Source organism: Vanessa cardui, chromosome 11, assembly GCF_905220365.1.
Source record: "Vanessa cardui chromosome 11, ilVanCard2.1, whole genome shotgun sequence".
NCBI classification, from domain to species: Eukaryota; Metazoa; Arthropoda; class Insecta; order Lepidoptera; family Nymphalidae; genus Vanessa; species Vanessa cardui.
The window spans coordinates 11,728,032-11,753,071 of NC_061133.1; the positions used below are offsets into that span (position 1 = coordinate 11,728,032).

Below are 25,040 nucleotides of genomic sequence, written 5' to 3' on the forward strand. Positions count from 1 at the left end.
ATATTGAATAAAATTTTTTTTTGACCAAATTAATATGATTAGTTTACCGATTTCGACCAGGCTGACATTTTAAACAACATTTTTTAAAATTCGAATTAATAAATATTAAAGAAAAAATACACGAATATTATAGAGCATCTTGGTTTCTTGTCAAACTTTTTAATATAGTTATATATTTTTTTCTCAACTCTTGTAATTTATTTCTATAACTAGGGCCTAGGTCTACCTATTTGACAAATTATGTCACGGTCAAACACAACAGAAATGAGGAATGAGCTCATAATAGCTTTATCGCTTTTTATAATGAGACTACATATTATTTTAAGTTTATCCTGGTAGCGTTCAAGTATGTAAACATAGCGTACCTAATAATTAATCAATTAATACATTCGTTTTATAGAAGAATATTAAATGGCATTTAATTACTAGGTAGTATGCCTTCCTGTAAGTCCATCTGGGAAGGTACCCAATCATCAGATATTCCACTGCAAAACAACATACTTACTATTTTTGTGTTCTATTTTGATGAGACACGAGACTGAGTTAGACAGTGTAAATACAGGCACAGGGGGAGTGTTATCCAATCCTGGGTCAGCTTTTAAAGTTATAACATAACGTGCAGTTCATTGACCTTGATTATAATTAAGTAATACAAATAAAAAATAATTAAGTAATACAAAGTTTTGGATTTGGAAGCATTTATTAATCAGTTCATTCTGTTTTTGAGTTCATTTAACAGTTTCTTGTCTATATCTGCTTGGTCACTATCCAGGTCAGGTTTTAGGAGATGGTTGTTGTCTTCTGTGCTGCGTCTGCTTGCCGCAGCGCGCATGCTTTCTCTCATCATGGATCGACGCTGGAATTTCAAAAAGTACATTAGTTTTGGGAAAATGAATGTGAGTTCAAGATTAAGGTTCCAAGATTTATTTCTAGGAGGGAAGGTGTCTGCGGCTTGCACTGACAGATATCCGTCACTATGATAGCTGAAATAATGTATTATTTGTCATTAAATATTTATGTTTAAAAAAAAATGTAATAGTTTTGGCGTCAAATATAGATGAGTGACTTTCAGCTGGGATTGAAAGTATTTTAAAAAAATATAGTATAACCTTTTTTACAAATTTGCTATGTCTGTCTGTTTCCGGGTGATCTGGAAAGGCTTGACAGATTTTGACGGGACTTTCACTTGCAGAGAGCAATAAGGAGTAACTTAGATTACAATAATACCATTCATGTTAAAATAAAAAGCGCTTGAAGTCGCCACTAGTATCGCATAAAACGAAATATCAAACAATATATTTATAACCTCAAAACTAATAGTAGTACCAAAGTACGAGTAGTACAAAACAACTTTACCATGCTCTGACGATGCACTTCTCTCTTAAGTACTTTAAGTTTGTCTTTGTTCTTCCTCCTCAGAAATCCGCACTAAAAATTGTATAATTTAGTTTTTAGTTACAAGTTTAAAGTGAACGATTGTAAGAATATAATTTTAATATTATTTTCAAGCAACAGGCCCGAGATGAGATGGTGAGATGGCCTAGTGGTTAGAACTCGTGCATCTTAACCAATAATTTCGGGTTCAAATCCAGGCAAGCACCACTATATATATTTGCCTTATTTGTGTTTTTAATTCATCTGTGCTCCTCGGTGAAGAAAAACATCGTGAGGAAACCTGCTTGTGGCTAATTTCATCTAAATTCTGCCACATGTGCATTCCACCAACTCGCATTGGAACATTGTGGTGGAATATGTTCCAAACCCTCTCCTTAGAGGGATAAGAGGCCTTAGCCCAACAGTGGAAAATTTACAGGCTGTTACTTTACTGTTACTACTAAATACTAATCAATTAATGTATATTGTGACCCAAAGCTGCAGTTATAATTGTTAAAACTGAAACCGATTCTATTAAAAGATTCCTTTATTAAAAGTAATCATTTTTACTATTATAATTAAGCCTAACTTGTGCTATAAGTGGGAACGATAATTTGTGACAATCTCAAAAAAATATATGCTTACTGACAGAAAAAAAAAATCATATAGTAATAAGTGGATTCAACTAACCTCATACAATGCAAAGGATATTATCGCAAGGATTAACAATCCGACGAGAGACGAGACGATGATGATCCATAGAGCGACCGGAACTGTTATGAATCGTAGAACTGTGTACAAACTGAAATTCATACATATAATTTAAAAAAATGATCGAAATGTACACACATGTTAAAACATACTTACTTTGTCCATTCTGCAATATTAATAATTTAATTTTTTAATGTGTAATTGTCATCACTAAATAAACATATTATATTAAATACATACCTTAGAGATATAGTTTCCTCGTTCAGGAGTAAATTAAGCGTTGTTGTAATAGTAACATTTTCATTTTCTTCCTTAAAGTCTGAAAATATAGGGACATTTACTTGATAATTGAATATACAGATAGTTCAGTGGTTAGAAAACGTGCATCTTAACCGGTGATTGCGGGTTCAAGCCCAGGCAAACACCGTTGAATTTTCATGTGCTTTATTTGTGTTTATAATGAATGGCGCTGAAGGAAAACATCGTGACGGTGCCTAATTTCATAGAAATTCTGTCACATGCGTATTCCACAAGCCTCATTGAAAGAGCTTGGTGGAATATGTTCCAAAACTTCTATTCAAAGGAAGAGGAGGCCTTAGCCCAGCTGTGGGAAATTTACAGGCTTTTGTTGTTGTTACTGTTGTATATAATCTGAAACTGCCCTGCAAAACGTATTTGTAAGATCACCTAATGTGTTTGGTGGGATGGTGATCGCAATAATGACGTTGGCTTTTTGGTTTCTCTTCAAGTCTCCAATGTCACATAATACTATGATCTGAGAGTCGGTTCGGCTGCTGTTGATCGTAGAACACCCGATCCCTGACGATCTGTCCTTGGAAATCTATGGATAACAAATTAACATTCAGTAATATCGATTTAAAGAATATAATAAATATCTCAAAAGATATTTATCCTTTTTCAAATAAATATCTAAAACATGCAAATCGAAAATAATTTTAATTTCGTTTATTATTGAAGATTTATATTTTCATAAATTTTGATATTTATGTAAAACTATCTAATAGCTAGTCCTCATTTAGATAATTATCATAATAAAGACTTAACTTTATTTAGATAATTATTAACAAACTTATTTATTATTATTATCAACGCAGTCATGATCATAACTATTTTTGTTTATAATTATTACAATCATTTTAAGTATAGAAAGGTTAAATATTTGCAGTGATCTAGACTATAACCTCGACTAGGTTACAGCTAGACTTAAGAACATTTGACAATTTTACATTTTATAATATATTTTGCTAGCTATCTTTTTTCATTCCACGCTGTGCATTTGCATAACGTTTTTTTGCCAGATCACGTTTCTAATAAAAAATAGTTTGCATTTTCATATAATTTTTCATCACCCGTTAAGACTCAAGAAAGCAACATTATAATGGTATGTACCTATTAATGTTATGGTCCAAAAATTGGTCCTGCCAAAAGGAAATCTTTCAGAGGTTTTTCTCTTTTTTCTTTGAGTTCAATGTACATCTAAATTGGAAAATTTAAAGTCCAATAACGTCGAAGCAAGACTATTGCGAATATTTGAATACTTACTATAATGGGAGCTCCCGAATAATTGATATATGGTACGTTGTCTAAAACAATTTCGCTTTTGACACCGATCCAATTTGTTTTCCCATTATTACTTATCTGTGGATTAAAAAATGGAAATTATCAGTTCTTATTTTAAAAAAATTCGCAGTTCTTTTTTCCGGCTGAAAACATTTGTTTACAAATATTCCAATATTTTTATCATTATATAATAGCATACGTTTTGATGTCTTGTCTAAAAAAGCGACAGATTTTATTTATATTTATTAATTATTTCATAATATATGACCTTTTAGGTCTATGCATAGTAATAAAAGAATTTGTAAAAATGCTAGTTCTTTGATTTATGAAGTATTGTTTTGACAGAAATATTCAAATACATTTTGTATTTGTTTGGGTTTGTTAAATTTTATATAAATTCAATTTTAATGTGTTATCGTTATTTTTTATGTGGGTAACATTTTTCGTCAGACTTCCTGTAATATTTGGGAGTTATTTTGTAAAAAGGGACGGAAGCGTGAAACAGAAAGCCGGGGAAGAACTGTTTTATTTTACGATTTAGGTGGGCGAACCTGCAAATGGGCCACTTAATGATAAGTGAACATCACTGCCCAGATACTTGGGGAAAAACATTTAAACCAACAATACTAAATTATGTATAGGTACTACCTACCTTCAAGGCCACAAAACCTTACCACCAAGTAATCACTAAGTACCACAAATTATCGAATTAATTGTTTAATACTAATATCGATTTTAAAGCTCAATGCCAAATAAACTGGACCAATTTCTATATTCCTTCGAGATTCGAATTTCGAAATTCGTACATTGACTTTTTACCGTTACATTCATTATTGTTAATTCTAAAGATCGTCACTTGTTAAAAGAAACGGTTGAAAAAATATGATTAAATATTTTGTACTGAAGGTTTGTCTTTCATAATGTACATTTAGATAATTACTTACCGTGTAAACATGTTCCATACTTTTTCCTAACTCGTATACATCGCTTCTTGTCATATTAACGGCCTCTTCTGGATTTGTTTGGCTGGAAATAAAACACAGATTATTAAAGAATTTGATAAAACGAGTTAATATTTATAAATCGAATCAATCGGTTCAACTATTTATATTCGAATATATTTTAAAAATGTGCGCAGCAATTCTATATTAAAAAGCAAAAAATCTAATCTAAAACTCAATATAAATATTTTTGAACAATACTGCGTTATATTGTTACTTTGATGAGAATAGTTTTTTTGTTAAAACGATGAAATATAAAATCGAATGTATTTATTTGTCACCTTATATTACCTGGCGGTAGTTCTTTTTAATTTTTATATTTCATGAAAAGTATTTATCTGCTTCTTTCACGAGTAGAATTTAGGTCTTTTGAAGACAAATCTATAATGGCATTTTGTTTGGGAAAGGATCCTTCTCGGTCGTATGTACAACAATTCAGTTTCATAAATATTTATGTAGCTATTGTATATTCTAGCTATTTCTTGTATATTAATAAAATACACAGAAATTGTGTTAACAGGAATGTTAATCTCTATGAAAGATTGTTAATGTATAAAAATGAGCTGATAATTTTTTTTTCTCAAAAAGTAAAAAACGTAAAGCCTGTATATTTCCCACTGCTGGGATAAGGCCTCCTCTTCCATTGAGGAGAGGGTTTGGAACATATTCCACCAGGCTGTTCCAATGGGGTTTGGTGGAATGCATATGTGGGAGAATTTCGATGAAATTAAACACATGCAGGTTTCCTTACGATGTTTTCCTTCCCGAGCACGAGATGAATTATAAACATAAATTAAGCACATATATATAGTGTTGCTTGCCTGGATTTAACCCGGTTAAGTTGCACGTGTTCTAACCTCTCGGCCACTTTTTCTCAAAGTTATAGTCTAAATAAGTAATTACCCTTTAAGTGAAATGTTCTCAATGTCGCTGCGAAGAATAAATTTATCTTCAAATATATTTCTGTCCGTCTTATTGTTGCAGTTATTATATAAATCACTTCGAATTGTAAGCTTATCGTTTTCACTTGTAAGCAAAGTTGTTTCGACTTCGATTGGATGAATTATCTGTAAAATAATTTAAATTACTCTGTATTTTCTTTTTTTATACACCAATAAACACATATGTTTTTAATAAATATTGTGCAATATATTAGTGCGTGTTGAGATTACCTGTATTTATTATAGATCATTTGCCAAGATTGTTTTGAAATGTATTTTTTTTGTTCTGATGTCACTTTGTATCTACTGTTCTACTTAAAATGAAATGATCAATCCTTTACGTCGCATCACCTTTTGTATTTTATACGTAGACATATATAGTACGACATAACTTAGATGTAGCATCGGCAAAATAAATAAAACGGATTGACTGCCGAATATACAAGCAATAGAAATAGCTCCCTATTGCTCCATCATAATCATCATCAACATGTCAGCCAAGGAACGTCCACTACTGGACATAGGCCTTACCCAAATATCGTCACAACGACCGGTCTTGTGCAGCCCGCAACCAGCTCCTTGATTCTCGTGAAATTAACGTGTCGAATTGACGAATATATTAGGTCATATATTATTACAAGTTATTGCGTCTGTGTAAAGATCACATTCACATAAAAATCGCGTACTTAATTCGGATGTGATCGGTTTTACGAATTTTGCCGATGCTACATCTAAGTGGTGTCGTACCATACCTATTTTCTAAAATTTTCTACAGAATTTGACAAAAGCTGTCATTGTAATTGAATACGAATATTTCTTATCTTTGCGTACATTTGTCAATACGTAGCTCTTACTTACCCAGATCTCCCCATTACGAAGCGGTTGATCAGGCTTGCATATGAATTGTGTACCGTCTTTGAGTAACGTGCACCCAGGAGGGGGGCGCAGTACGCGAGCTTCGAGCACAGATATGATAGCGCACGCACCGTACGCGGTTTGCCCGACGTTTTTCACTGATAATGTAAACTTTTCCATATTCGAAGAGCCCACGAGATAAGGTACCCTATAAAACGAAAAATATGATTTTTCCTGATAAGCCTTGTAAAATGAGGTTTTTTATAATTGTACCTGCGTTAAGGACTCTGGTAGCATTTCATACCCCTGTCTCAGAAATGATGTATTGTCGATATCTTCAGCAGTCTTTAAGATTGGAAGCCAGCCAATTCATTTATTCTCATCATTACAAAGATTCTCTAAATTCAAGACTGAATAAAATATACATAGCATGGAATTCTGCTCAAGTATATATGTATTTTATATAATTGTAAGATTTCTCAATCAAACGAGTCAAAATTTTCTGTCTTAAATTTTTACGACTTAAAAAGTTCTTTTGACTTCCTATTCTGTCAGAATTCGCTTAGTACCATACAGATTACAGTTTATCTATTAAAATCATATTCATATTCTAAATAAATAAATATTGGACAACATCACATAAATTACTGAACTCAATGTAAGTAACTAAAAAGCACCTGTGTTGATCACAAACACTCAGATCCAAGACAACATAGAAAACTAATGAATTTTCTATATTGACTCGCCCGGGACCTCAGAGTGGACGTACCCATGAAAACCGTTGTACACACTACTCGGCCACGGAGATCGTCTATTGTTTCTTTAGTAAATTATATTGAACACGGCACTTTGAATGATACGAGAAAATGCTTTGATGTATAAAACTCACGATATAGAAGAGTTCACGGTGTGCTTCAAATCCGGTACACAAAGCTGACCTCCACAGTCACTTGTCCATTCTTCGCCGCTCACATCCAAAACACTTCGTTCGCTAAGAATCGCTCTTGAAATATTAAAATCGTCTCTTTTCAGGGGATCGTCTTTCAAAGAGACGGATATCTTGTACGCTATTACTAGATTGTATTCTTTTACCTAAAAATTATAATTTATTTTACATCAAGATATTTTTTTAATAGTATAGTATTTTCATCCAAATATATAATCAGTGCCGGCGTTAGAGGGTCTGACACCTTGGGCAAGAATATTTTACTTAAGGAAATTTAATTATCCCTAATTCAATTTAGCTATCTCCACCATCCACCACGCGTTCCAGCTTAGTGGGGGAAGTATTCCACTTCCATCAATCACCCCCCCCCCAAAATTGGCGACATGGGCCGTCTCCCCATCGCGCCCCTCCCTAAAACCGTCACAAAAAAATATGGCCAAGTACACTGTATGTAATTTACCACCAATCAGCAACAATTGTTATTGTTATTTTCTGGTTTGATGGAACTCCTGGTGTACGGTTTATTTGTATCATCGTAATCCTGAAGGCTGGTGGTGCATTTGTGACGATAGAGATGATTATATTTCTGCCGGTATCAATGTCTGTGGTGACCACTTACCATCTGATTTTGCCAGTCTACCTACTTATTTGACTTAAAAGAAATGGATAAAATACATAATTATATGTTAAATGAAGATGAAGAATGAATGTTATTCTATTCCTCTGTTTCACTCTGATTTAGTAAACATATGGTAGAATTTCATTTTTCACAAAAAAGGTTCCCCTCGCGTTTATTAAAATTTGAATTAAAGTCGTCAAAAGTATATTTACAGGAGTAAGTATGCTCTGCACTCCAATGCTTCTGCAATACGATGGAATATTTTCATTCAGTGACACTTCGTAGGTAAATGTGTTGGTTCCATTAGACCCTATCAGTTTTGAATTTCGGTCAGTCGTTTCAATTTTTACTATCAAATCTGTAAAGAATAAATGTGTCATTTTAAAAACAACAGCTTCTGTTCGAATGCTGTTTTAAAGAGATTGCCTCCTTTTTTAGAGGATGTTTTGCTGCGTTCATTCTACATCCTTCCACTAAATTGGGTTGGTGGATACACTTGTTATAGTTGTCTGTCACGTGTCCTCCTCAACAAAGACTTCCACTGTCACACGAAATAATTTATAAATACACCGAAGATCAGATTCAAAATCCGAAACGCTTGGCCCTTGGAGTAGTGATGCAAAAAGCTTCAACAAAAGTATAACACCTCGCCTCATTGCCTCCACTGGTGGCAAGAGGGCTGGTTCGTTTTTTGCCCAGAGGATCGGAATTGTGATTCAACGGGGAAATGCTGTTAGCATTCTTGCCACCGTTCCACGCGGTCAAGATTTATACAGTAACTAGTTTTAGTTTATATTCGTATATATATTTAAGCATTTAATGTTTTTAATTACTATGTTAATAAATGTTTGAAACCATAATAAAACAATTAGAATACACTTTCAGTGATATTTTTAAATATTTTACCAATATTACATACCAACACTAAAAACTTTTGGATTGATTGGAGGCGAGACCTCTAGACACGAATCAAATGCGAAGTGTGTTTTGTTTTTGTGATTCTGAAATATAGATAGAGGAAATTAAATGTAGCATATATAATGATTGGGCTTAAATATAAAGTGAGATCACAATTTAGTAAGATTATATTACATACCTGAAGATTTGGAAACTTTGTGCGTAAGTTCACCGTTATAACAGCTACACTCCGAAATATAAATATACTTGCATTTTTGGGTGAAGAAATTGCCAACTCTGTAATTAATTAAAAAAAACAATTTATCTAGTCTTTAGTAAACTATATTATTTCTGGTTTTGACGAAGACGAGCCCTGTCAAGTCCTTGTAGGGAACAGCTCCATTTATTCATTTAAGAACAGATCTCGAGTTTAATTTTTCTGAATACTTAGCATTATTCTTGGCAAATTGGTTTCATTGTTTGCAGTTATACAGGTAACAAAGTGGAATAATAATACCTTAAATAATCTACTTTAATTCTAACAGATAGGAAATTTGAGTAGTAGACAATCTGATATTCACAGTTACTGATCACCTCAACGAAAGACATTAATAATGTTAGAAATATCTCTTGTTAAATATCTCTTCTTTCGGCAATGTGACATTAAATTTTGGAACTGAGATTTTAGGCCCTTGTCTAGAAGGGCTAAACATAAGAGTAAGCCTTATCACCAAGTTTAAGTAGTCCTTTAGTTTATTGTTAAAAGGGTAATGATACACTATCATATAAAATACAAATTGTATAAATCTTATATAAAAAGCCATTAAGAATGCAGTGCCTACGTAATGCAAATTACATTTGAATTTACGTCAAATTATCTCGTTGTCTATCTACTTGTAAAGTTAAAAATGTATCCCTATATTTAAATCCAATAAAAATCATGTACATATGTATGTAATTAAGATATAATACCATTACACCCATTTCCATCATAGTCTTTCACAAGTGCTAAGCTGTAACCGAAGTCATAGAATCCTTCTGGTTGAATCTTCTGTAAAAGCTTTCCTTGTAAAATTCCTTCTCCGGTATAAATATAAACTGCGCCTTTGCCGTCATCATCGTATGGTGCCGCTATTGCTATCTCTGTAAATAAAACAACTATTAATTTGGATTTATTGGATTTCTGTAATTGAATATGTAAGCAGTCGTTTGTTTCGATATATTTTTATAACAACAAGAGCCTGTAAATTTCCCACTGCTGTGCTGAGGCCTCCTCTCCCTTTGAGGAGAATGTTTGGAGAATATTCCACCACACTGTTGTTGTTGTTGTTCCACCCATGTGGATTACTTGAATACAAATGTGGTAGAATTTCTATGAAATGAGACACATACAGGTTTCCTTGTGGTGTTTTTATTCAGCGCCGAGCACGAGATGAATTATAAACACAAATTAAGCATGCATATTCAGTGGTGTTTGCCTGGGTTTGAAACGGCAATCATCGGTTAAGATGCACTCGCACCATTTGGCCATCTCGGCTCCACTGGGCCATCTCGGCTTCTCTGGCCATTTCGCCTAGAATATATTTTTATGTATCAATTTTTGTTTTACCATCTTTTAAATCTCCGTCCATATCACCAATGCTCAGGATAGCGTGTCCAAAATGTCCCCCACTAGATTTACCCACGAGCTTTCTTTTTAAAGACATTTCCTGAAAATTGCGTTATATTGTAAATCAAGGTACCTAATTATATTTACATAAACTTTTATAATAGTATCACATACTTGTTAAAAAATAATCGCAATTCACAGGGCAAAAATTGGAGAAATTAATAACTTTGGTGCGTTGTTATATGATTCAATGTTATTTTTGGAAATTGTGGTCCTGAACTCAATTTATGCCATTTCATATTTAGACAGTTTTACATAGTAGCTATAGTGTATTTACTGAGGTGACGTTTGTGTTACTATATTAAAATCGTACCTATCATTGTTAATGATTTTTCAATATTTTACGAGTGATATACGAATTGATACTACATAATAGTACAGTTACATTATTTTTTTTTGCCGCATATAAAATAATTACAAAAAAATAATAGGAGAATATATTTTTTTAAATATGGTGAATTATGATTTTTATTAAATACGGCTTGTAGTCACAGATGCAGCTGTTAATAATTAAAAAAAACATATAAGAGAAATTAAAAATAAGAAACATTTATAAAAAATGTTATATATAATGTCAGAATCCTCTTATTTTATCAATCAACTTGACCAACATGTATAAATGAATTAGAAAGGAGATCAGTTTTTGACCTACAAACGTCACCCATTTCGGGTTTGTTATGATAATCTTAATTTCGTTTAGTACCTTCTGGTTGATAAATAATTAATAAAAGTATTACGTTTGAACTAGCTCCGGATTGCGCCATGTAAATATAAACAGCGCCGACGTCATATGTGTAATCGCTGTCAGCAAATGCTGGAGCACCAACCAGCAAAGCGTCAACTCCTAAATTCGCAGAACAGAGTGTAGCACCGAACATCGTCCCGAGGTTATCATCATTGATTGCCCCAATATTTTCATACTTCGAATTAAAGAAATATACCTGTATAGATAATAAATATATTTTAGAACAAAATCTGAGGTATCAGCTTGTTAAAGTCCTATGGCAAAGGCCTCCTCTCCACTTTGAGCTGAAGGTTTGAAACTTACTCCAGATTGTATAGCCGTCAAATATATGTAGTCTGGTACAATGGATCGAAATGTGATTGTATGTGCACTAGAAGTAAGGATAAGCTTATAACGCCTTGTATTTTTTTAATGTTGAAAAAGAGTAACTGCTGAGTTTCTTGCCACTTCTTCTCGATAGAATCTACTTTCCGAACCGGTTGTAGCTTCACTTAATTGTAAAATGACGATGAAAAGTGCTTGTAAAAACCCACTTGAATAAAGTTTATTATGATTTGATTTTATTCATTTTGTGCTTTAACTGAAGTTTAAGTCGATAAACCATAACAGTGAAAATAATATATTAAAGTAATATCAGAGCACATTGTATATCATACAATTAAAAAAATTACAAAATGTTTTAAACAACAGACAGGATGAAATAAATTAACAACGTTTGAACATAGTTAATTGAGTAGTAATATAACTATATAATAAAAGAAGAAAAATTTAGAGAGAGAGAGAGAAAGGTTGACTGAAAAGTGCATAAAACTTATCCCCTATGCCACACTCTACTAAGCTGCGTAAAAGAATATTTGACAAAATATAGTGAAAAAATAATACAATACCTTGCCAAATCCCAATTCACCAAAAGTCGTGCTGACTGCGTAACTAATTTCCTTCGAGAAGAATTTTCCACTGGCTATACTGTAGCCTAAAACATATTTAATTATTTGGTCAAATTTAAAAACTCAACTTGCTCATATAAATATATTAAATATTATCTATATAATATTATCCCTTATATATATATTAAAAATTAAATAATCAATTTATAAGGTGGAAGGTTTTAGGAAATATTTGGTACCATAATTGCAACATGGAAGCGTCGAAACACATCACTTAGAAATACATAGTTTTAAACTTACTAGAGTTACAAAAAATATTACTCAATAGATGTGTATGATACACTGAACTTTTCATGTCAAATAGTAGATAAAAATTGCTTGCAAACATTAAAACTTTATAAAGGAAATCATAGATTAATTTATAATGGACTCACTCCGGCTACGGTAACAGTACCATCAGTCATTTGAGTGAGGGATTAGACAGTTCACATGTGTTAGGGTACATTGTGAGATGACTCTGCTAAATTTGCTAAGCACAGAGCTAAGTCTTGAGTAGCTCTCTAGTCCAAGCTAAATACAATAATGGGATAATATCCGATAGTCGAAGAGTTATTGTCCAAGCTCGAATGATGGATGATATACATTCTTAGGGGAAGAGTCGAGGCTTAACAGATGTGTTTTCGTTATACACATATCAAAACGTTAGGTTACATAACAGAATTCTACGTTGTTATTGCAATCGATGTATCCCATCAGTAAAGGATACAACAAACCGAACTCGATATTCTCTGTATTCTGTTGGTAAATAACGGGACAGTCTTTCGGGACGCATTGGAAAATATCGTACAATATTTTGACGATTTATTTTAGTACTTACCGAAATTATAAAGAACTGGGTTCCCGTAGCTTATTTTGTAAATCAGTTTCGGAGTAACTGAACGTAGATCGTTTTTGTAAATCATCACCCGCCCTGAAAAATATTGAATACAATTTGTTGAAAAATAATGTGACATTTGTAACTTTGACCATATCGAATCAAAATAATTAACAAATATACTTGTTTAAATAAAACTAATTATAACGGATGAATCGCGTATATTAATTATTTTTAAAACATCCCGACGTTTCGAGCACTTTGCAGTGTTCGTGGTCACGGGTAGACTCTACCCGTCACGTCTACCCGTGACCACGAACACTGCAAAGTGCTCGAAACGTCGGGATGTTTAAAAATAATTAATATACGCGATTCATCCGTTATAATTAGTTTTATTTAAATGTGTAATAATCGCGAAAATTTAAGACAAAAATATACTTGTGTCATTTTTAACTTTTCTTATTTGAGGTTAAAATTATATAAATATAGCAATAAGCATGCTTTTCATCATCATCATCATAAGTCCATATTCGTCCACTGCTGGACATAAGCCTCTTCAATTTCACGCCACTGTGATCGTATTTCGGCTAATCGCTTTTGTGCATTTCAAATAGCCATGATACAAATCTATGGCTGAAGCTTTTCAAAATGAGACTTATGTGTACATAACGTCCCATAAAAATTGGGTCAAATATTAATAAACAAGACATATTCTAGTATTGTGTAAATAATAGGTATTACAGATTGATAGGAATTATTTGATATACGATTTGAATAAAGTATCCGCTACTTAGTAAGTAGTATAAAAGTTAATGTTATTATTATTACTAATGCATACGTATTACCTTTATTCATAGCCGGTGCACCCACAAGTAACTCGTTCTGTGATGTCACGTCCATACTCCATCCGAAGGAATCCATCATTCTTTCTAAAGGAATTAATAGAATTATTAAATCATTCATTATAATTTACCCAACGTATTTTAAAGAATATAAAATATTTAAAGTATTGATAATAATTGCATTTTTTAATATGTTTCATTTTGAAATTCAATGACTTTATATATGTCAGCGTAAAATTGTAAATGCCGTTACATTATAGTCCTCGCGAGAGTGTAAACTGCTGAAAGATTGTGAATCGTAACATACTGCTTATAATTTAACGAATATATTTTTTGGTAGATTATATCGAAGTAAATTTCAGTTAAAGTATAAAAATTCTAACCAAACCTAAACTAAATATTATGAATTATCGAAATTGTATATGTTTTATTATATGTTGTATATAACACTTATGTTGTCTATTTACAATTTTTCTGCGACGTATACATAATTATATTTTAGGTATATGACTGATCTAGCAGAGATTGAAGGAATCAATGACTAGGCTGATTTTTATGTATCTTTTATGTGTTTGGGTGGATGGGTTAGATTGTGTTTAAGTAGGTGGCGCTGCGTTCAGCTGGATGGGCAAATGGACCAACAGATGATAAGTGATCACCAACGGCCATAATAATCGACGCTGTAAATAGCAAGCAAAAAATAGAGAAGTTTTCTTAAGTATAGGTTGGTGATCACAACTGACAATTTTCTCCTAGCATTCCTTGCAGTGCCAATAAGCTATCAATCTTGGAAGCTTGGATATTATGTCCTGTGAAGCACCAGAAGTGTTCGTGGGCTTATATAATCAAGATTTTATAAAGATCTAGCCGATGTTTGATGAAAAAACTGTGTAGCCACAAAGACGAAGCGTTTTTCATGCATAATGTATTTAGGTTTAAACTTCACCGTTAAATTTCCATGGAAAGTTTTATGCAAAATGATTCAAAACTGTTGAGACCGTGATGGTATTTTATAAATTTGTTTCTATAAGAAGACACATTTATACACTACTTTTTACTTTATATTTAGCTATGCTATGGGACATATAAGCTATGTATCGCGCTAAAGATGGATAATATATACAAGTAGCCCTGTTAAATTTCTTTTTTGATAAAAACCGGCAATGTGTTCAGAAATAATTCATTTCGTTTCTGATTCCTGAAATTTCATAACCATCCTACAATGATACGCCATTTTGATTCGTGTATCCTATTATTTAAATAATATTTATAGTCAATGTTGCGTATCAATGACAAATATCGTCAACAAAACGAATCGATCCTAATCTAATCGAATTTAACCGAGCCTTCATTTGCTGTACATATATTAATAAATCTTTTTTATGTGATAGGTGGCAAAAGCAGGAGGAAGGAACATCTGCAACACCGAAGAGCTTGCGCATACCTTGCCGTTCTTTTAGGAAGATGTGCGCTCTTTTCTTAAAGATTCACATCTTGTATCGGATCCGAAAACTCGCCTGCGTAAAAGCCTTCAAAAAATTATTAAATAAAAGTTTATTATGAGCATAAATGTACTTACTAAATTTCATATCTGTATTGCGATTGCGATCACTGTTGGTTATTGTTTTCAAGGGAACGATTTTGTCGTTCTGTTGTTTTATGAAACACACACCGACTGTTGCTGGTTTTTTTTCCGATACAGCAGTCTTCATTTCACTGTACCTCGGAGTGCAAGTCTGGAAGGAGGGAAATTTTTAAAATTTAATAAAAAAATAATTATGGAGAGTGGAAAGAAATAACTGGCTAGTTATAAAGAACTAATGTATTTTACACTAAAACTTTAATTTAAAAGAGGTTTCATCAGTATAGAATGAAAATAAATCAAAACAAAACTTAGGTTATATATTATATATAAAATCATAGGTTTCGAATTTCCTAAAAATCTATTGAATAAACATGAAGTTTTTCGTGCCACTAGTTTTATATTTACTGCTCACTAGTCTAGTAGCTAAGTATAAGGTCATATCAACTTTTGGGATAAAGCATGGGGAAATTAAAAACGACAAAGTCGAGATGGCCCAGTGGTTAGAACGCGTGCATCTTAACCGATGATTTCGGGTTCACACCCAGGCAAGCACCGCTGTTTCATGTGCTTAATTTGTCTTTATAATTCATCTCGTGCTCAGCGGTGAAGGAAAACATCGTGAGGAAACCTGCATGTGACAAATTTCATAGAAATTCTGCCACATGTGTATTCCACCAACCCGCATTGGAACAGCGTGGTGGAATAAGTTCCAAACCTTCTCCTCAAAGAGAGAGGAGGCCTTTAGCCCAGCAGTGGGAATTTACAGGCTGTTGTTGTTGTATGGGGTAATTTAAGTTAAAAGTTTTCTCTTGAGAAATTCTCAATAAACCTCGAGTATAGAAATGGACACCGACAAGCAGCAATACTTGATATGTTCTAGTTTAAAGGGTGAGCCAGTGTGAATAAAGGCACAAGGGACATAACATGTTAGTTCTCAAAGTTGGTAATTATTTCTACAAGCGCCAATTCAGCGGTGACCAATTAACATCAATCATGGCCGATTTGCCGGACCGCCTACCTATTTACGTTAAAAAAACTGGAGTTACTAACTTACCACAAAATAATCTGAACTTGCTTTCACGGTAGCTCCTAGCCAGAAGTCATGTTTTATTAATTCTGGCGTTACTGGAAAAAAATATTCTCTACAAAACTTTGTTTTATATCATCACATTAACCTAGTTTTGTAGCGAGACAACAAGATTATACCAAACATAAATTTAAATTAGTAAACGCTTTAGTTTATTAAAATTAAAGAATTTTTCAATAACTTGTTTACTGTTTACCACGAGACAAACAAACATATTTATATACTAAGACTTTTTACTGTGACCAACACACTAGGGAACATTTTGATGTGCAAACAGCACATCATGTTGTGGGACAAAATGTTGCTGCACTCCATATGTTGCTGCAACATTGCACAGAGCCTTCAACATATCATTTTATGTTACACGACACGCTGCTTGCTACCTCTTTGAGAGCGAGCGCGCATGTTTCGCGTCATTATCCTAACATTTTTCATACATACGTCCCGTATTGAGGAGTAACGTGAAGAATATAATAAGAATACGTAACGTGAGAAATACACGAGAAACATGAATGTGGAACCGATTCGCGGGTGCTCGCATGGTTCTCGTTTTGTTCTCCGATTTTTGTCAGTTTTGTGGGGCGCGACAAAGGAGCCGAGAACGCTGTAATGAGAACCTTGTGAGTGTGTACCCAGAACAAGGTCTGGCGCGAGATTATTGCCGAGATTCTCGCGAGAAGTTCTTCCGTGAGTGTAGAGCGCCTATTACTCTAGAAATAAGCACGTAGACAGCACTAATCGCTACAATCTACTCGGTCGACATTTGTATAAACACTGACTTGTGTAATCTGGAAAAAGTTTCCTGGTAATTGCCTCGGGAACATTTCACGTAGTTGTAAAGGGCATGTTGTCTCATTTGAACCACAAACAAAATCTATTAAGCTTAAAGTAAAATGAAAAAAAAAAAAAACTATTAATTAATTATATATTTCTGTATACATTACATCTTTTTAAAGGGACACGAACATCTGTGACTTCTGAACTGTTAATGTTGATGGTGAAAATACGCCCAATATCATTAGCCTTCGGAGCACTCACTATTAAACTGAAAATAATAACATCAAAGATATTTTTTATTATTTTTGTTTCGTAACTTAGGTTATATAATATAATGATAATGTACTACTTCATTAATTAAGTTTAGGTCATTACCAAAGAAAATTTTAACTTAAGTATTATTGGTACCTTTGAAATTTCGATTCATAAGACATGCTGTAACCAAACAGAGATCCCTCGCTTAGTGAAGAAGGTCCTTTGAAGATTTGCATTGATTTCTGATGAAATAATCCAAGCGACTGAATGGTCAGACCCATTAGCATAATTATTACAGCTGGAAGAATAAATAGCACGGTTCAAAAGTAATCTATTTGACATGAAAAAGTCAGGCGAGTCATTTCTGTGATTAAATGTTGTGACTGAAAATTGGATTTAATTCAATTAAAAATATAAGTTACTATATTATAAGTTATTTCATCGCTAGATGCATTAATTACTCGCTTTGCACAGACTGACGTACTTGTCTGCTAGGCCATATGTTTTTATATCTTAATACTCATAATAATATCATGCTGAAATTCGATACCAACCTTTGTACAAAACAAGATATTTGACAAATGATTTCTGATCTTAGCTCGTATGGAGATTAAATTAAACGAAAACTGTGGTTTATACATTATTAATTTATAAACAATTGATGTCGTCTTTTCCTGAAGTACAAGATACTAAAGAGACGTGTTTTTTTGTTATCAAAAAACACGTCTCACAAAAGTAAACGCAATTTTTTTTTTACAGAAAACATGAGGTTCACACATCGAAACTATACATAGAGAGAAATAGGTTTTGATCTCTTTATCATCAATCATTAATATTTCCTTGGACACAATATTGATTTAGCTACTGTATCAATTGTATTTATTTTTATCTGTAAAGCCCCTTTCAGGCTCCTCTTTTGAGTACTCAAGTTGGCTATTAACGTCTTGTTATATCATCATCCTCCTGCCCTTTTCCCAATTTTATTTGGAGTCGGCGCAGCATGTCTTCTCCTTCCATACTTCTCTGTCAGACGTCATCTCACAAGTAACATTCTTTCTAGCCATATCGTCTTTCACACAGTCCATCCATCGTTTTCTTGGTCGTCCTCTACCTCTATATCCATCCACATCCATGCTCAAAATAATCATTTCAGCTACATAGAATTATATACTATCCTTTCCTCAATATACATACATAAAATAATATAGAAATGTTAAAATAATTTAATACCAAATTATTGAAACCTTATTCATTAAACATCAGGATACAAAAAAATACTTACGGAAGACCATGATGTAGGTAAAAATTACTGTTTACGCACTAATTATAGCATAATTATTATACATAGCCGTATGTTTAGCGTGAATAATTACAACTGAGCCAGGAATAAGATTCAAGTATTCATATTTTGGTTTTCCTCATAATAACATACGACTTCATATTCGTATTTGTTTTTGTGTATGTCAACCGATTTTATAATTATTCTGTTCCATAGATTAGTTATGTTTATTATTTATTTCTTTACCTTTATTGATATTTTATAATTGGTCTTGTACAGTAACCATAAGTGTCAAATTTCTGTCTAAATTGGGCAAATGGTCCACCTGATGGCAAGTGGTCGTCACCGGCCAAAGTCTCTGTGAAACAGTTAGATGGTAAACTATATATGACGTAAATTATTAACTTTGTTTTTAAAATTGATTCGATTATTATTAATCATTATTTTTCGGCATTCAACAAGTAGCACCAGAGCGTTGATAGCTTAAGAGATGATTTTCCACTTTGGTCACAGAAATACAATAAATACAAAACAACATAAATGTTGGAAATTTCCACATCCCATCCGTGCCCATGAAACACGACAATGGCTTGAAATGAATTACAAGATGTTGCCAACGATTGTAGCCTAGTTCTAGTCTTCGCCTGCCTTCTGATGTTCGAAGGATGAATCAGGTAAAGTAACAGCCTATACATTTCCCACTGCTGAGATAAGGCTCCTGCTCCATTAAGGAGAGGGTTTGGAACATATTCCACCACGCTGTTCCAATGCGGGTTGATGGAATGCACATGAGGCAGAATTTCGATGAAATTAGACACGTGTATGTTTTCCTTCACCGCCGAGCACGAGATGAATTATAAACACAAATTAAGCACATATATACAGTGGTGCTTGGCTGGGTTTGAACCTGCAATCATCAGTTAAGATTCACGCGTTCTAACCACTGGGCCATCTCAGCTCAGCTGAATCAGTTATTAAAGCATATAAATGTACAAAGTTTTCGGAGTCTAAAGTGTGAAAGACACGAATGTGCGCTTTTTCGCTTTTAAATATTGAAATATTGAATCGACGATAAATCAATTATTAAGGAAAATTGTAGCCATGTCCTTTCCTGGAGTTAAAGTTTGCGTCATACCAAATGTCTTCAAATCCGGTTGAGCGGTTTGGTCGTGAAAGAGCAACAGATGCAAAGTTACTTTCACATTCATAATATTAATATATACGGGATTGTGCAAATAATGCATTACTGATGATGTTTTAAGATGTTCTTTGCACCTATCTGAGATCCTGCAGTCCGAAAAAAAAAACACTATACATTTTAGCATTGTTTATTTAAAATGTTTTGTCGTTTATATTTCCTTAACATAATTAAACATAGTAGTCTCGTACCAAGTGCTTACTCGCGCACTCAGCCGGTCTGATGTCTATCCAACGTAATGAAACGGATTGTTTGTTGGGTTTTTTTGTAAACTATAATTATTTTCATATAGTTTATGTAAGATACGATTAAATTTAGCCTCCTATAAAATCGATAGAGGTATCACATACTACTGATATATCAGATGCTAATTTATATTTTATAATACATTGTTGTATTAAGTCTGATTTAAATAAATGTTAAATTTTTAAATAATTTATTATTCGAATGTTAATTTAAACACAAAAGTATTATCCTTATGCAATAATTTTCCTTCTTTAGTTTTAAACGGGCATCGTTTGAATTCATTTTATAGTATAGTGTGTCACAATGAAAGGTAAGACTAATATTATTGCAGTAATTATTTTTCTATTTGCTTGTGAGATAGTATGTCTGTCATTGATTAGTTAAAATAGATAAAAATCTACACTAGTGGTAATTAATTGTTCTAATAGTAATATAAACTTTATGATTTGTAGTAGATATGCTTTTGATTTTATATTATCTTAAAATATGAAACATTTTATCATAATTTCTTTTGTCGCATAAATAGTTGCTACGAGCCATTTTATATCTTATTGCTAATATATTTAAGAAATGTTTTTTTTTGATCTCATAATTTGTATTAATTTTTCGTCCCTTAAATCTCTATGATAAAGTTCTAACTCTTATCAGGTAGTGGTCGTTTCTTATACAATATATACAGCAAATATTGTAATGACTTGGTGATATGATATATTGAAGAATATATATATACCATGTTTTTTACATTTTTTTAAAATGTTTTTTGTTTATATTTTTCCAGGGAATCGCCTCCCGTTCCACATTGAATACCTTCTTGTGATATTGATATTTTTAAGAATCGAATACATTGATGGATCTGTATTCTTTCACGAAGCGTCTTACTTGGAATTACGATCACCAGATGCAAAAACCGATTTTGGCTTCTCCATTGCATATCAAGCTAAGTTAAATAGTTTAGGTAAGTCGAAATCTACAAGTATTAGTGTTGGTAAGGCTATGTGCAAGTTTGTAATATTATGTATTTCTGTATCCGTGAGCTAGCTAACTTACAGACACAGTTCCTCATTATTTATGTGTAGGTGGCAGTGAACATTTACGATTGGCTATCCCATTTGAAAAAATCATTAAAAAGTCCTGCAGCAAATTTATTCAAAATCAGAATATCAAATCCACTTACATGAAACATCAGACTTGATATGTACAAATCAATATTTGATGGATAGGTTCGATTACTTAAACGATGTCTAAAATTTTTGGAAATTCACTACTTAATTACAATTCATATTTAAAGCAATAATCAACCTATTAGAAGCGTATATACATATGTTATCGAACAAATATATCTTGATCTACAACATTAATGAAAATAAGTTCTGTGTTAGGGTAAACTGAAATTGGTATATTTACACTATCATACGAAATTTTCTGGAAATAAGATTGTATGTTTGATTGTAGCGATCGGTGCACCTCATGCCGATTTAAATGGAAAATTGTTCAAGTGTCCCATTAGCGCGGCAGTTAAAAATAAAAAGCTAATATGCAGCCATCTTGAAATCAATATAGATAAGTTAGCTGGTGACTATAGCAGACGTAAGTACTCCTGTCTATCTCATATATATGTATGTCATCGTTACCGCTTTTTTTTTTAATAAACTGGATCCAGGAATGGTCGAAACAGGAGACTTATTTATTAAATAATATTTTGTTGATTATTCAGAAACGAAATCAACAAGTATATAATTAAATGAATAAAATTATGTTTAGAGTTGAAATTTTGACGATGTAATAACGCTTTTTTGTAATGTTTACTCGAGTAAAATACATTTGTTTTGAGCCCAGATTCAGTTCAATGTATTTATGTTTTCGTCATTTGGATAACATCACATATGTTAGATATCCAGATGAAGCAAAAAAATCTTAACTATTTTTTTTTGCACATTAAAGATACAGAAAATATGCTTTCGAATTTACGAAAATATAAAGCATCAATAACTTCCTTATTAATTTATCGTACATCTATTTTTAGATGGTTTGTCAATTTGAAATGTATATGATTTTTGGTTCATCTCTCTGATGGCTTCTAGTCTTGGATTGCCTCTGTTATGATTAACCTATTAACTATTTCATTTTCTTATATTCATTTTATTAACTTGTTCATTTATTTTTTATTAACTATTAATAACAATTATTCATTTTTGGAATTGTTATAATACCATAACGGAAAATAATTAATTTTGGAACAAGAAATACGCTGTCGTATTATACAATGTTGTTTAGTCCTAAATGCATAATTATAATATTATTCTTAAATAATTAATTTTAGGCCATTAAATCGTTTTCAGATAATAGCACTGACCAAAATTTTTGTCTCGGTGCCTCAATATCAGCGACGCCTGATTATATATTTGTAAGTATGTAAAATATTAGAAGTTAAGGAATCCAGTAAAAGTCGATTTTTTTTATTTTTAGTACATATTTGCTGAAAAATATCATATTTAAATAGCGCGCAAAAACCCTACTTGGACAATATGGCGCTTTTTTTTTTTCTATTACGCTGGAAAAACGCTTTACGCGCTTCCCCCACGTTATGGAAAGTGGGGGGGTGTGTGGGACTCCCCGGAGCCCTGAACGCCGAGTGCGCCCAAGCACACCGGGTTTACCTACTAAAAAACCAGCGGTACCCTCTCCGTCTTTCAGCGGACGCCACGGGATCGCTTACGCATGCTACCGTGACGCCCTGACGGTCGGCCCGCTTATACGGGCCTTCAACAGCTAGGGGGGATCCCCAGGGTACTGGGACTCCCCCTGGTCCCTACGGCGCCTATTGAGGCGGAGGGAGAAGATGCGCGTAGCGCCTTTTCCTTCTCCCCGGTCGTCTTCTGCGGAGTGAGTCAGCGGCGGCATTTTTTTCCCGCTCCCGCTCCGCTGCTTCCTTCTGCGACATGACACTTTCGCAGAAGGAGCGCATCTCTGACCAGCACACCTCGCTACCGAGAATGGTGTTGATAACGCTCGGTAGCGAGAGGTCTCCTCCCATAGTCGCCGCAAGGATGTGCCTCTGGGGCCCCCACGCAGCACACTCGTACAGGGTGTGGTACGCCGTGTCCACTGGCGCACCACACTCGTGGCAGGAGGGTGACTCCTCCCGCCGCGCTATCCCGTGCAGGTACTTACCGAAGCATCCGTGTCCGGTAAGTACCTGCGTCATTCTATACGACAGCGTGCCGTGCTTCCTCTCGACCCAGCGACTCAAGTGGGGACGGATCGCCTCCACTGTCGCTAGGCCCGCCGTGGGAGTCCCCAGATCCTCCTGCCATCGGGCGATCACGGCTTGCTGGGCTAGAGCCCTGATCCGCCCGATCTCCGCCGACCCTGGACGGTCGCCGCGGTCCCTCGCCTCGACCCGGAACCGGTACACTTCCGCGAGCACCTCCGCCTGGAGCTCCCAGCAGTCCCAGGAGCCGCAGTCCACGACACCGTACGGTACCCTCTGATGCCTCTCACCGCTATGACCCTCTGTGGCTTTCGCAGCAGAGCCCGATTTTTAGCGGTGAGGGCGTCTATCCAGATCGGGGCACCGTACAGCGCCATCGACCTCACTACGCCGGAATAAAGACGCCGGCATAGCGACCCCAGCCCTCCCACATTCGGAAGGAGGCGACCAGGAGCGGCAGCGGCGTTGATGAGCCTTGGGCCGAGATGAACAAAATGCTGCCCGAAGCTCCATCGTCCGTCCAGGATCAGGCCCAGATACTTCATCTGGGCCTGCACCTTGATCACCGTCGACCGAGGGCCATCTCCATCTCCCGCTCCGTAATCAGTGGTGAAACCACTGGGTCTTCGGTCACGGGCGCCATCTGCGGAGGGACGTGCTCGCCTGGATGGGGGAAGAGTTCCCCAACCAGGCGAAGGAGGAGTTCCGGTGGCATCGTCTCGATGACGGGGGCGCCTTGGGTGCGGAACTTCCCGCGTACACCGCGGTACGGGCGCCACGGGTCTCGATTGAGGCCCGCCAGAAGTTCCTCCCTGGCCTTCTCCTTAGCCTTGCGTATTGCCAGCTGCAGCTCTTTTTTCAGCTGGCGATAGGCATCCAGCAACTGTCCCTCCAAATCCGTGTCGAGGCCGTTGCGTCTTCGACAGCGGACGTAGGCCCTCCGTGCCCGACAGCACGTCGCCCGAAGGTCGGCGATTTCGGGCGACCACCAGTATACGTGTCGGCGCGGAACTCTGCGCCGGGTCCGAGGCATGGCCGCATCGCAGACTTTCTTGAGTGAACTGCGCATCCGGCCTGCCAGCTCCTCTGCGCTGGCGCCCTCCCTCCACGCTGCGGAACCCCACCGCTGCACGATTGCGGCCTCCTTGACCAGCTCTCGATCGACCTGGCCGAGAGACCACCTCGGCAACGTGGTCGGCACCCTCTGGGGTTCCGCCGGCCTGCGAGAAGTGGAGATCTCAAATCGGATGTACCGGTGATCCGATAGAGTCTCCACCTCCTCCTCCACTCTCCAATCAACCACTCTGCGTGCTACGACAGCAGTGGCGAACGAAACGTCCACCACGGAACCCCCGTGATGGCGAACGCAGGTGTGAACCTGTCCCCTGTTGAGAAGGGACAGGTTGGAGAGCAAGGCCCACACCTGGACGGCCCTCCCTCGCGGATTCGTGACAGGGTTA

The 25,040-nt window shown here is 35.1% G+C and overlaps 2 protein-coding genes across 2 annotated transcripts in view; one reads left to right on the forward strand and one right to left on the reverse strand.

Moving 5' to 3' along the window:
- Positions 1 to 681: 681 nt before the first annotated feature.
- Positions 682 to 19,013, reverse strand: LOC124533875 (integrin alpha-8-like). Its single transcript, XM_047109421.1, has 24 exons — positions 18,929 to 19,013; positions 17,800 to 17,944; positions 17,559 to 17,659; positions 16,582 to 16,652; positions 15,522 to 15,678; positions 13,946 to 14,029; positions 13,104 to 13,196; positions 12,227 to 12,312; positions 11,332 to 11,535; positions 10,535 to 10,634; positions 9,898 to 10,068; positions 9,125 to 9,222; positions 8,948 to 9,029; positions 8,241 to 8,386; positions 7,353 to 7,555; positions 6,467 to 6,671; positions 5,571 to 5,734; positions 4,611 to 4,692; positions 3,649 to 3,744; positions 2,773 to 2,926; positions 2,326 to 2,404; positions 2,065 to 2,176; positions 1,357 to 1,428; positions 682 to 856 (listed from the first exon to the last, which is right to left on the reverse strand). Exons 1-24 carry the CDS (start codon positions 18,936 to 18,938, stop codon positions 707 to 709), a joined length of 2,865 nt encoding a protein of 954 aa, XP_046965377.1. The 5' UTR covers positions 18,939 to 19,013; the 3' UTR covers positions 682 to 706.
- Positions 19,014 to 20,672: 1,659 nt separating this feature from the next.
- LOC124533401 (integrin alpha-9-like) overlaps positions 20,673 to 25,040 on the forward strand; it is a 35,200-nt gene continuing 30,832 nt past the window's right edge. Inside the window, exons 1-4 of the mRNA XM_047108632.1 lie at positions 20,673 to 20,679; positions 21,148 to 21,324; positions 21,822 to 21,956; positions 22,709 to 22,773. Coding sequence (XP_046964588.1) covers positions 20,673 to 20,679; positions 21,148 to 21,324; positions 21,822 to 21,956; positions 22,709 to 22,773 — 384 coding nt within the window. The remainder of the gene's footprint in view (positions 20,680 to 21,147; positions 21,325 to 21,821; positions 21,957 to 22,708; positions 22,774 to 25,040) is intronic.